The 12,957-nt window shown below is 43.7% G+C and overlaps 4 protein-coding genes across 4 annotated transcripts; all 4 read left to right on the top strand.

The window, feature by feature from the left end:
• Positions 1 to 2,254: 2,254 nt before the first annotated feature.
• LOC123056091 (mavicyanin-like) lies at positions 2,255 to 2,818 on the top strand. Its single transcript, XM_044479832.1, has one exon. The coding sequence runs from the start codon at positions 2,255 to 2,257 to the stop codon at positions 2,816 to 2,818; it is 564 nt and encodes a 187-aa protein (XP_044335767.1).
• Positions 2,819 to 4,017: 1,199 nt separating this feature from the next.
• Positions 4,018 to 5,931, top strand: LOC123056090 (mavicyanin-like). The gene is made up of 2 exons (XM_044479830.1): positions 4,018 to 4,086; positions 5,476 to 5,931. The coding sequence occupies exons 1-2, from the start codon at positions 4,018 to 4,020 to the stop codon at positions 5,929 to 5,931; spliced, it is 525 nt and encodes a 174-aa protein (XP_044335765.1).
• Positions 5,932 to 7,789: 1,858 nt separating this feature from the next.
• On the top strand, positions 7,790 to 8,505 carry LOC123050525 (mavicyanin-like). The gene has a single exon (XM_044473309.1). The coding sequence runs from the start codon at positions 7,857 to 7,859 to the stop codon at positions 8,370 to 8,372; it is 516 nt and encodes a 171-aa protein (XP_044329244.1). The 5' UTR covers positions 7,790 to 7,856; the 3' UTR covers positions 8,373 to 8,505.
• A 1,417-nt stretch (positions 8,506 to 9,922) lies between these two features.
• On the top strand, positions 9,923 to 12,312 carry LOC123050524 (uclacyanin 1-like). Its single transcript, XM_044473308.1, has 3 exons — positions 9,923 to 10,000; positions 10,085 to 10,212; positions 12,087 to 12,312. The coding sequence occupies exons 1-3, from the start codon at positions 9,923 to 9,925 to the stop codon at positions 12,310 to 12,312; spliced, it is 432 nt and encodes a 143-aa protein (XP_044329243.1).
• Positions 12,313 to 12,957: the final 645 nt, after the last annotated feature.

The raw sequence follows: 12,957 nt of genomic DNA, 5'->3' as shown, positions 1-12,957 counted from the left end.
CGGCAGGAGCGCGTGGGCAGCGTTTTTTTTATGTTAATTATGTCTATGTTAACCGTGGAACTGGGCCGTTTTATGGCCGTGATGGTTAATTTATGTTTTATGTTTTTATGTTTGCGTTTATTTAATTTTTTGGCATTTCATTTTAGTTTTTATGTTTTTTTAATCACGTCCACCCCGGACATGATTTGAGGTGCGGCCGCGCGTTGGGCGCACCGACAACCCAACGGCCGCAAGCGGACATGAGCGACCCCATTGCCGCCCCAAACGGACGAAAACAGGCCAAACCGGACGTTCATTTGGGGTCGTGCGGTGGAGTTGACCTTGTCCTTCAAGAAAATTTTCTTCACAATAATCAAAAGTAGTCCTCATTGGCGCCATTAATGGTATATCTATCTTTTTATTAGATAAAATTTACTTTAATATAATATATCGTTCAGTCTTTTTTTTTCATGACCTGCAGTTATTTTGCAGTTCCAGATGATGCAATATCGGTTACTTTTTGGCTTAATCCGCGGGCTGAAAGCTCTACTTCTTGGTTTTAACATTGGACTTTTACCTTTTCAGTTGAAATTTGTGACGTGGAATTCATAAATCAAGCCTGCCGATTTTAATAGAGGAAGTTACAACTTTTTTTAGAGTAAGAGTTTATATGCGGCTGGACCTTTGGATCTACCTCTACAAGGTTTGTAAGTTCTGATAGTCAACTACGTCTCCTTGGAGCCTAGATTGACCGCGTCGATATTGAACCAGCAGGCAATGGCTGCTATGCCATGAGAACGCTTGAAAAGGTCTTAACATCTTCAGTCTATTATTTATTGTGTGTGTATATATATATATATAGTAACACTAAACTAAGGGTGAGTGTAGAATAGCTTATTCTACACCCCAGTAACGGTACATATAAAATATAGTAACACATTATGTAAAATATAGTAATTTTCGTAAAAATGAAGTAAATTACAAACTTAGGTAGTAAAAAATATATTTCCTAATTACTATATTTTATACACCGTTTTACTAGATTTTTTATACAGCGTTACTAGGGGGTGTAGAATAAGCTATTCTACCCTCACGCTTAGAATAGCGTTACCCTATATATATCTAGGTGTTTGAGTATGACCAAGTACGTACTACCTACATATCTAGCTCGTGTTCCCGCGAGTAAATTGCTGAAAGCCACCACATTTATGGTTAGGGTACTTCAAAACCACCATTTTTGTCAGAAATCACAAAAAACCACCACTTCCGCGGCAAGTGATTAACAAAATGCACTAAACAAGCTGCCAGCTGTGACTAAGTGAAAAACTGACATGCCTGGCCCACATATTAGGCTGACTTGGCAAAGAATAAACACGTAGACAGGTGACTAGGCTCTGGCATTTCGTCGAGTACTTCGTGTGCACGCACAACACCTATACCAACACCTCAGCAGGTCAAACATTGACTAGGACTAGTCTTTGCCCCATCAGCCCGGATAGACGGGTCCCACATGTCAGTTTTGTTGTTAGATGCGTTCAATTCCAAATCAGTGTGATTTGTTACTCACTTGCCGCGGAAGTGGTGGTTTTTTGTGATTTCTGGTAAAAGTGGTGGTTTTGGAGTACCCTAGCCACAAATGTGGTGGCTTTCAACAATTTACTCTGTTCCCGCGTACTCTATATTCTACGCTTTCACCTACCGCACGCGTTTCTTCAACTCACCTGGCCATGAGTTTATATTAGGACCCGACACGGAGGGAAATACTCATTGGCTCCCGCATGCATATACACCCTATATGGTTTTTTTAAATAATTAAACAAAAAGTCAAAGTACTTCAAAAGTATTTTTAGATTAAACTTGACTCACTTGCGCACTAGTATATAAATTTTCACAAAAGAAAATCCTATGTTGACTTCACAGCGAAAAAGACAAAAATTATTTGCTATTATAGGTCACCATTCACACTATTTCAACCAAAATTTTGTCTTTTTTGAAAAGAAGTCAAAGAGGAATTTTCTTTTTGTGGAACTTTTCTCACTAGTACAATGAAAGGTCAAGTTTATTTCGAAAATATTTTCATTTTTTTTTGACTTTTTGTTGAATTGCTAAATATTTTTCCCATATAGGGTACATATGTACCAGGAACCAAAAGTTCCCCTCCCCGACACAGACACCTAAAGAAGCAACACAATCTCACCTCAAGGTTCAGTATAGTAGCATCCGACTCGTATCTCCTCTGCTAGCTCTCACTGCCTTGCTTCCAGGTCCTGCTGCAATGCCCGTCACCAGAACCATTCTCCTTGTCGTGGCCGCGATGGCCATCCTGAGCACGGCCGCCTCGGCTGCAATGTACAATGTCGGCGAGCCCGGCGGAGCATGGGATCTCGGCACCAACTACAGCACGTGGGCGTCATCCAGGAACTTCCAACCCGACGACCAGATCGTCTTCAAGTACTCCCCTCAGGCGCACGATGTCCTCGAGGTCAGCAAGGCCGACTACGACTCATGCAGCAATGCAACCCCCATTGCCACCCTCAACTCCGGGAATGATGTCATCGCCCTTACCGTCACTGGCACCCGCTACTTCATATGCGGCTTCCCTGGCCATTGTGCGGGCGGCATGAAGGTCAAGATCGATGTCATGCCAAGCTCCTCCTCTTCGTCGCCTAGCCCGGCCGGCGGCCCAAGTGCAAGCAACGCTCCCCTACCGACGCCTGTCTCCGCCGCCATCTCTATGGAGGCTACGGACTTTGGCCTCACTGTCTTGCTTGCTACACATTTGTATACAATCATGTATAGTCAAGTAATTATACTAGCAAGTATATGTGTAGCCAAGTAATTATACGTGTAGGTTGTATGTATTTGGGCTTCTTCTTTAATAAAGATTTTTCTAGTCTCTCTTATACAACATTTGTCAAGAAACATGTTCATTCTAGACTTTCATAAGCTAGACTTACGTAACTTTGACATATAATTAGCATGACTGTTGGATTTGTCTCGAAAATATGTATTTGTAGGCTACATTTGAACATGTAATTAGGGAAGTATTATATATTTAAGTTGAACACATATTAACATATAACTCGGGTCTAATATATAAGCTAACTTGTGGTAACAAACTATAAGATAACATGTGGTAACCATACTAGACTACATGAAAAACAAATAAAGATTAGACACGAGACCATGATATGTACAGTCTGATGCCATTTCGAAGGGATCGACATTGTAGAAAGTTTTAGCCCATGCTTCTCTTGGGTGTGTTGGGCTCCTCTGGCAATCATGTCTTGCTACATTTGTCAAAGCCAGGACATATGTACCTCAGTTATCAATTCTGGTCCTAAAAACTCTAGCTTTGGCCTTTAATTCCTGAACGTGACAATGGCAACACATTTTGTAAAATGAAACTCGGGCCTCTGCACCAAGTGATGCACACATCCATAGATTATTTATTATTGAAAATTCAGCAGCGGAACAACATTGACCTGAAAAGTAAAAAAAAAAAACCAATGCGACACGCCTCGCGACAGTAACTACACCGGACAGGCACTAACCCTATTATAAAAGACAAAAACAAAATGAGTAGGAATCTCCACTGGTGGGCCGATGATGACGAGTCCAACCCAAGGTCTATCTCAGAATTTTCATTTCCAAAGCCAAGCTTCGATCCACCACCTTCAGCAATGGCACAACATAGCGTGCGTCATTATAGCCTGATCAGTGATCTAGTGTTTCCACCGGAGTGTGCATGCTCGTCGTTGAAGTCGTTTGTACCATCAACACTTGTCCGACTACCGACACCTTGCTCGCCAGATACCGCATTAGAAGAAACTGGAAGACAAAGACGTCCCACGCTGCCTCGCCTCCAGTCTCAGTCACACCACCTTTGATTCAACAACAATAAGCAAAACATGACACCTTTGTCAGACCCACCATGCACCATGATGTCTCCGCATGAGATATCATACATAGCACCCGCCGGCGAGAGGCATGCCATGACGCTTCTGGAAGAGACACATGTGTCACCCGCCAGGCCACATGGAACCTGGTTTGTTGGTGGAGGGGGCTTCCCATTCCGCCGCCAGCCTCATAGAAGTTGTCACCACTGTGAGACCCAGCCTCCATGCCATCCACATGACCATGGGGGCGCCACCGTCAAAGACAGCAGGCCGCCGCCCCATAGCCCAACTCCCGCAGCTCCATCAGACGACACAACAGTGAGCAAGATGCGGCCAAAACGACGTGGCCGTATGGGCTGCAGGCTACTGTATTGCCACACAACAACAACCATTGACAGCCATCACCTCCCCACCACAAGTCGCTGCAGACCCGCTCTAAAGGCCCAACGGCACAAAGAAAACGAGGCGGTCGCGACCTCAGCACTGCCACCGCTGGTCCCTCCAACCAGTGCAAGTTCCAAACTCAATGCCCTCAAGAGGGACTACGGCGCAGAAGCACCGCCATGGCTCGATCCCGAGAAGCACTGTACATAGACATGCATGCGTGCTGCCTCTATGTTGTAGTCTCAAATCGCCTAGTAGCAAATTACATAGTGCATCAGGGGCTGGTTGAAAAGGATGATGTTTCAAGGCTCACCTCGCATAAATATTTTGTGCGCATGCACCCCAGACAGTTTCAAATGAATTAGAGGACTCTATGCAACAATAATGGTTATGTGCCTATTCTTCAAGACTTGTTCATCATTTTCATCAAAAACTAGTCCCCGTCACCGCCACTGTCTAGCCTTTTATTCTAGTAAAACTTTAATTCAATTTAGATATATATTCTTAGTCATTATCTAAACCTTTTTTTCACAATCTAGGATGATGCAAAGTGAGTCATTTGTTCCGCTGAATTTTCACGGGCTGAGAATACGCCATTTTACCAATTTCAAATTTCATAGATGTGTGATACAAAAGCATTACCTCTTGAGTTTAATGTCAGACTTTTGTGCCATAAATATATTTTGCTTTTACGAGAGTTGTGATTTTTGTTTCTTGAAATTTAAAGGCTGCAATTTTAATTAGTTGTGAATTTGTGATCCAGCTGGAAATCAGGTAGTTGAAAGCTGACAATTTTAACAGAGGAAGTTAAAGGCTTTTTTAGAGGGAGTTGAAATGCAGCTGGGCACTTGGATCTACTCCCTCCGTTCGGAATTACTTGTCGCAGAAATAGATGTATCTAGACGTATTTTAGTTCTAGATACATCCATTTCCAAAACAAGTAATTCCGAACGGAGGGAGTACGTCACAAAGTCTGTGGATTGTGGTAGTCTACTTTATGTCTTGTAGACCGCGTCGATACTGGAGGAAAAGGAAAGGAAACGCGTGAAAGGTCATCAGGCCAACAACACAGCCCGATCTTCAGATGTTCAGTCGATCGATGATTATCATATCTATACTCCTACGTGTCTGAGTATGACCAAGTACGTACCAGCTGCATGCCTTTCTAGGCTTCCACCTACTACACACGTTTCTTCAACCCACCAGGGCATAGACCGTCCTGAGCACTGCGTCTGCAGCAATCTACAACGTAGGCGAGCCAGGCAGCGCATGGGACCTCAGCACCAACTACGGCACTTGGGCGTCCTCTAGGAACTTCCAAACCAGCGATCAGATCGTCTTCAAGTACTCCCCTCAGGAACACGACGTACTCGAGGTCAGCAAGGCAGACTACGACTCCTGCACCATCCTCAACTCCGGAAATGATGTTGTCACCCTCACCGCCACCGGCACCCGCTACTTCATCTGCGGTTTCCCTGGCCATTGCACGGGCGGCATGAAGGTCAAGATCGATGTCATGCCAGGCTCCTCCTCTTCGTCACCCGCCTCGGCCAGCGGTCCAAATGCAAGTAACGCTGCCCCGCCAACACCTGTCTCCGCTGCAACCAATGTGGAGGCCATGGGGTTTGGCCTCGCTGTTTTGCTTGCCATTGCCGGCCTCATGGCTTGAGTGCATCTCGGCAGTCGCACGCACATGTGTACGTTATTGTATAGAGATGTACTTATTACTAGCAACTATCTGTGTGTATAGTCAAGTAGTTATGTGAATTTTACGTGAGAACTAATTATATTGCAGCCTTTAATGATTTCTTTTACACCTTCACTTACACCTTTCAAGTTTCAACGACAAAAAAAGTTACAACCCCCAACTTAAAAGGCCAACGATGAACAAATTCCAATATTCAAATCAAGAAGTAAAGCTTTCATACCATATACAGTTAAGTTAACATGTTTTAAATTACATCCAGGCAAAAAACATGATAGGAATTGTAAAATGCATGTTGAGCCGTACAATTGACCCACAGTGCATCATCCTGGACTGCAACATAACATCACCGAGTGAAATAATATACTGTGTGATGTATTATTAAACTGAATTAAATTTTACAAATATCCGCTATGTCTTGGCGGGAATATCTCTCCTACCATTTGGCATGACTGGTGAGCTATCTCAAAAGTAATGAGCAATAGAATATCTCTCCTCACACACAAACTTGTAATTAAAATTTCAGCACTTTGCGGTGATTTGAGTAATTCATTCACATGGGGATCCTCTCCTTTGGTGATTGTTCATGGAAAACCTAGATATATCATGGCGACAAGGACTACTTTTCATACTAGTGTTGGATACATACAATTAGCACATTTAAAACTGCTAAAATGGAGTTTCAGCCTGCAATTCAACTAACTTTATCTAAAATGAAAGGTCATATTTATCTTGGCAGCAACAGTAGAAATTTGTATTGGATCACAGGCTCTATATCATCTATATTCTCGAAAAATTTGAAAATAAATTTTGAAGTGGCAAAAAAAGGGAAAACAATTTGGCACGCATGCAAAGATGTATTTTACGCATGTGTAAAATTTCATTACGAGATACTTTAACGTGTCATTTAAAAAGCAAACACATTGATTTTGAAAATACTCATCTTGCTATTAGAATCAGTCCACAATTTGAAACCGTCCGTAAAAGGTCTCTATATAGCAAAACATATATATATATATCTTATCAAGCACGAGCAACTATCATTGACCATAGATATTATTATAGTTGACGGCGATCACTGTGCTTTTCTTGCGCTTTTTTTTTGAGAAATTCAAGATTCTACACTAGTGTGTAGTGTCTGCGATCCAAATCAAGGCACGCAACAGGCCATCCGTACCATGCATCTGTGCAGAGTGTTCGGCTGCAACGGGCCTCCAAATCAGTAGGACCCCCAATTTTCTATGTAATAGAGTAGTACTAATGGCTAGTTCAGCTCTATTAACATAGGTATATAGGATAACATTATAGTGACCAACTGTATCATTTGTACTTGTAATTTTTCTTTTTGCGGGTGTACATGTAATTAAATCATTCCAACAACAAAATTTTAGGGTCTCTTTAATATGTCAAATCCACTAATAAAAAAAGCTTTGTCAAAATAATGCATTGGACAATTGGATCTACGTCAGAAGCTATGTGGATCCCCTAAAAAAAGAAGCTATGTGGATCGTGATAGTCTACCTCATGTTCTTGTAGACCGCGTCGATACTGAAGAAAAAGGAAAGGAACGCGTGAAATGGTCAGCACGCCAACAGCACAGCCCGGTCTTCACATCCTCAGTCTATTTTGATCAAGTACGTACCAGCTGCTTGTGTTCCCACCTACACATAATATTCAAAGTCCAAAATCCAGGTACACAAACTTCATTCTACGCTCCCACCAACCGCACATGTTTGTCCATCACACCGGGTGTAGCCTGTATTGTTCTATATATAGGACCCGACACTGCCTCCTAGGAAAGCAAACCCATTCTCCACTCAAGGATCGATACACACCTGCCTTACAAGTTATAATCTCCTCTGCTAGCTCTCTTTCCAGTTCCAACCGCAATGGCTGCCAGGAGAACCATTCTTCTCGCCGTGGCAGCGATGGCCGTCCTGAGCACCGCGTCAGCGGCAATCTACAACGTGGGCGAGCCGGGCGGCGCATGGGACCTCAGCACCAAATACGACACTTGGGCGTCCTCTAGGAACTTCCAAACCAGCGATCAGATCGTCTTCAAGTACTCCCCTCAGGCACACGATGTCCTTGAAGTCAGCAAGGCAGACTACGATTCTTGCAGCACTGCCAATCCCGTCACCACCTTCAACTCCGGGAATGATGTTGTCACCCTCACAGCCACCGGCACCCGCTACTTCATCTGTGGTTTCCCTGGTCATTGCGCGGGCGGCATGAAGGTTAAGATCGATGTCATGTCAGGCTCCTCCTCTATGTCACCCGCCCCGGCCAGCGGCCCAAGTGCAAGCAACGCTCCCCCACCGACACCTGTCTCCGCTGCCACCAATGTGGAGGCCACGGGGTTCGGCCTTGCCGTTTTGCTTGCCATTGCCGGCCTCATGGCTTGAGTGCATCTCTGTAGTCGCAGGCACATGTGTATTTTATGTATATTCAAGTAATTATTACTAGCAACTATCTGTGTGTATGGTCAAGTAGTTATGTGTATGTTGGGTGTATTCAGGCTTTGTGTATTGCTGATTCCTTTTGGAGGATTTATTAATAAAGATTCTTTTGGTCTTATACAACATTTGTCTTGAAACACGTTCATTCTAAAACGTGAGAGCCAACAAATTTGTAACTTAAACTTGTAGTATAGAAATATATACTTAGATTAGACATGCAATTAGTATTGCCCCTGATTGTAAATGAACTGTCCCGAACAACCAGCTGCAACCAATTGTGAAGAACAATTAGGATGCCCCCGACCCCGGACATACTGGATCCAAATCGGCTGGGAAAATCCTTGCTTTTTGGATGATGGAGTGCCATACATGTTCCTGTGTTTCGGGTGTTGCACGGGACAATCACCGTCGTCGAGGGAGAGAGAGCCACCGGAGTGGGTGACAGGTGCTTTTTGGGAATGAATTCTTCCCTACTATGTTCTTGCGGCTGGAGGACGATCACTATCAACGCTCTGAGGGACCAAAATTTCCCAGTCCAGGCACCATCGTTCAGTAATGTAAAAATACCAGCTGCATTGGATAAAAGTGCTTCATCAAGGGATAGTCATGGCCCATGCAGCGCGACGCAGCATTCATCAAGATGGTCTGGTAGGAAATGATTAGATTTCAAGTCTTATACATAGCATAAAGATGCAATGAGCATGTACAACAAATAATACAAATATACCAGACTTCTATCTAACATTGGTTGACAAATAATACCTATCCTTCGAAAATCTTTCATCACTATAATCAAAAGTAGTCATCGTTGGCGCCATTGTATATCCATCCTTTTAGTACATAAAATTTACTTTAATGTAATATTACCGCTCAGTCTTTTTTTCATGAGCCGTTATTTTGCAATTCAGGATGATCCAATGTTGGTCACTATTTTTCTGCTTAATCCGTGGTCTGAGAGCTTTTACCTCTTAAGTTGAAAGTTGTGACGGGGAGTTCATACAATAAACCTGCCAATTTTAATAGAGGAGGTTAAAACTTTTTTTAGACTGAGAGTTTATATGCAGCTGGCCCTATGGATCTACTTATACAAGATTTATCAGTTATGATAGTCAACTGCGTCTCCTTTGAGGATTGGAGCCCAGACTGCGTCGGTATTGAAGCAGCTGGCCAAGTACAATGGCTTCTATGCCATGAGAACGCTTGAAAAGGTCTTAACATCTTCAGTCTATTATTTATTATATATCTATCTAGGTGTTTGAGTAAGACCAAGTACGTACTACCTGCATGCCTAGCTCGTGTACCCGCGTACTCTATATTCTACGCTTTCACCTACCGCATGCGTTTCTTCAACCCACCTGGCCATGAGTTTGTATATATAGGACCCGACACAGACACCTAAAGAAGCAACACAATCTCACCTCAAGGTTCAGTATAGTAGCATCCGACTCGTATCTCCTCTGCTAGCTCTCACTGCCTTGCTTCCAGGTCCTACTGCCATGGCCATCACCAGAACCATTCTCCTCGCCGTGGCCGCGATGGCCATCATGAGCACCGCCTCGGCTGCAATCTACAATGTTGGCGAGCCCGGCAGAGCGTGGGACCACGGCACCAACTACAGCACATGGGCGTCCTCCAGGAACTTCCAACCCGACGACCAGATCGTCTTCAAGTACTCCCCTCAGGCGCACGATGTCCTCGAGGTCAGCAAGGCCGACTACGACTCATGCAGCACTGCGACCCCCATTGCCACCCTCAACTCCGGGAATGATGTCATCGCCCTTACCGTCACTGGCACCCGCTACTTCATATGCGGCTTCCCTGGCCATTGTCTCGAAAATATGTATTTGTAGGCTACAATTGAACTTGTAATTAGTGAAGTATTACATATCTAAGTGGAGCACATGTTAACATATATCTCGGGTCTAATATCTATACCTACTAATAAAGCAAGGTGCGTTTCGTCATTTTTTTTCATCCGTTCACCCATATTATTAATTATACTTTTGAGATTTTAACTATCCGAGGTGGTACTAATAGTTTCTGCCCGTGTGATTTTATTCCCGTCAGTTCTCATGGGCCTTAATTATTTTGTTTGTACGTCGTTCTGGGCCGCACGCAGCTGGTTCAGGGGAGAAAATGTTTTGTGGGCCGAACAAAAAATAATAGGCATAGGGTTTCGAACTGGTGACCTGACCAGCAATCATTACGGCTACTGCCACATGAGCTAGGTAATACTTGTGACTTGTGTTTTATAGTTCGTTCGTCATAGAATTTATTAGTACCACATCGCTCCTATACACGAAAACCGACCAATTTAGATACATAGACAAATTGCTTGAACATCAGTGAGCCACCTGGGAAAAAGTGGAAAGCCATCCCGTCATAAGGAAGGAAATAAAGAAACTAAAAAAGGAAAGGAAGGGGAAGGAAAGTGAATATAGAAGGAAGGGAGGGATTTCAGATTTTTTTTTTAAACAATAGATTTCTCAAATGCGCACGTGAAATGGGATTGTATACTCGCATGCAATGATTGATTTATGACATAATGGCCAATGCTTCCGTCTAAAAATATATACACGTCAATCTTTCTCCCGATGCAAAGTGGTTAAAGGTTTCCTTTATACTTGAATTGAGCTTTTTTCTATATCTTCATGTCATAGGAGCCGTAGTTTTCTTCGTTTTTTAGATAGCTCACCATCCATGCTGAATGGCTAGGAGTCGTAGTTTCAGATCATCTACACACCTGATATAAGTCAAATTAACTTGAAAAAAGCAAGAAAACCTAACAACTTTTGCATGTTTGACAAAGTTTTTCCGCAAAAACAAACAAGAATCTAGATATTTGTATTTTACTTTTAGTGAAACAACTTTAATTTCACAATGTTACTCGAGGGAGAGTAATCTTATTTGTGACGTTTGTCAGAGTTGAATACAAAAGATGGCACATAGTGGTATGCGGTGCAGGTTTTGTGTTTTCATTCGCCCGTCACCAAAGTACAAAGAGTCGTACTCGGATTCAAAGTTGTGTGCGACACAAACTCCATACTTTCTCTATTATATTAGCCATGGATTAATGGTTTTTGTACAACGCTCCTAATATCATTAGACACGAATAGTGCTATGCTACACAGTCCGTAAACCTAGCGAACACTGGTTCATGGAAATTTGTGTTGCCTTAGTAGTGAAGCAAATACATTGTACTAAAATGAAATTAACTATTTTTGGTATAATGCGCGATTTATCGGGCATCATTGAGCAACGCTAATGAAGACGTGAAGAGATACTCGCAACCAGGTGCTTTTCTCTCCCGTTGCAATGCACGGGCATTAGTGCTAGTATAAGCTAACATGTGGTAACCTACAACGTGGGCGAGACGGGCGGCGCATGGGACCTCAGCACCAACTACGTCACTTGGGCGTCCTGAGCACTGCATCTGCGGTAAGCTACAACGTGGGCGAGCCGGGCGGCGCATGGGACCTCAACACCAACTACGTCACTTGGGCGTCCTCTAGAAACTTCCAAACCAGCGATCAGATCGTCTTCAAGTACTCCTCTCAGGCACACAACGTCCTCGAGGTTAGCAGCAGACTACGACTCCTGCAGCACCGCCAGCCCCGTCACCACCTTCAACTCCGAGAATGATGTTGTCTCCCTCACCGCCACCGGCACCCGCTACTTCATCTGTGGCTTCCCTGGTCATTGCGCGGGCGGCATGAAGGTCAAAATCAATGTCATGCCAGGCTCCTCCTCTTCGTCACCCGCCCCAGCCTGCAGCCCAAGTGCAAGCAACGCTCCCCCGCCAACACATGTCTCCGCTGCAACCAATGTGGAGGCCATGGAGTTTGGCCTTGCTGTTTTGCTTGTCGTTGCCTACCTCATGGCTTGAGTGCATCTCGGCAGTCGCACGCACATGTGTACGTTATTGTATAGAGAAGTACAAAAACTATCTGTGTGTATAGTTAAGTAGTTATGTGTATGTTGGACGTATTCGGCCTTTGTGTTTTGCTGATTCATTTTGGAGGATTTGTTAATAAAGATTCTTTTGGTCTTATACAACATTTGTCTTGAAACATGTTCTTTCTAAACCGTGAGAGCCAAATATTTCGTAACTTAAACTTGTACTCCCTCCGTTCGGAATTACTTGTCTCGGAAATGGATGTATCTAAAACTAAAATACGTCTAGATACATCCATTTCTGCGACAAATAATTCTGAACGGAGGGAGTATTACACAAACCCCTGCTAATTATTTTCAGTCGTTGATTTAAACTATTAACTAAAATTATTAATTTTAATCAGTCAAGGGAATTATGGCCCTGTGTGAATGTTTTTTTAGAAAGATTTGGCAATCCCTCAATCCTGAACGCATCTCGCCAATCCCATCTCTCGCCGGTGTGTAGACGGCGGCGCGAGGATCCCTGGCTGACCATGGTCATAGTTGTTGCTCCCCACGGCCCCGGACCCCGGCTGCCACCCGTTCGCCTGGCCTAGCTCGTCGTTGCCACTCTCCCACCTCTTCGCCATTGTAGCTC

This window comes from Triticum aestivum, chromosome 2D (assembly GCF_018294505.1).
Source record: "Triticum aestivum cultivar Chinese Spring chromosome 2D, IWGSC CS RefSeq v2.1, whole genome shotgun sequence".
NCBI classification, from domain to species: Eukaryota; Viridiplantae; Streptophyta; class Magnoliopsida; order Poales; family Poaceae; genus Triticum; species Triticum aestivum.
This window is presented reverse-complemented; position numbering and strand designations above follow the sequence as displayed.

Bases quoted from the DNA above. Each gene is read 5' to 3' on its own strand.
- LOC123056090 (XM_044479830.1), top strand. From the start codon at position 4,018: ATGGAACCTGGTTTGTTGGTGGAGGGGGCTTCCCATTCCGCCGCCAGC. The intron at 4,087-5,475 runs GTGAGACCCAGC...ACCAGGGCATAG, and splicing joins TCATAGAAGTTGTCACCACT to ACCGTCCTGAGCACTGCGTC.
- LOC123050525 (XM_044473309.1), top strand. From the start codon at position 7,857: ATGGCTGCCAGGAGAACCATTCTTCTCGCCGTGGCAGCGATGGCCGTC.
- LOC123056091 (XM_044479832.1), top strand. From the start codon at position 2,255: ATGCCCGTCACCAGAACCATTCTCCTTGTCGTGGCCGCGATGGCCATC.
- LOC123050524 (XM_044473308.1), top strand. From the start codon at position 9,923: ATGGCCATCACCAGAACCATTCTCCTCGCCGTGGCCGCGATGGCCATC. The intron at 10,001-10,084 runs GTTGGCGAGCCC...CCCGACGACCAG, and splicing joins CCTCGGCTGCAATCTACAAT to ATCGTCTTCAAGTACTCCCC. The intron at 10,213-12,086 runs CACTGGCACCCG...CTCCCTCACCGC, and splicing joins GATGTCATCGCCCTTACCGT to CACCGGCACCCGCTACTTCA.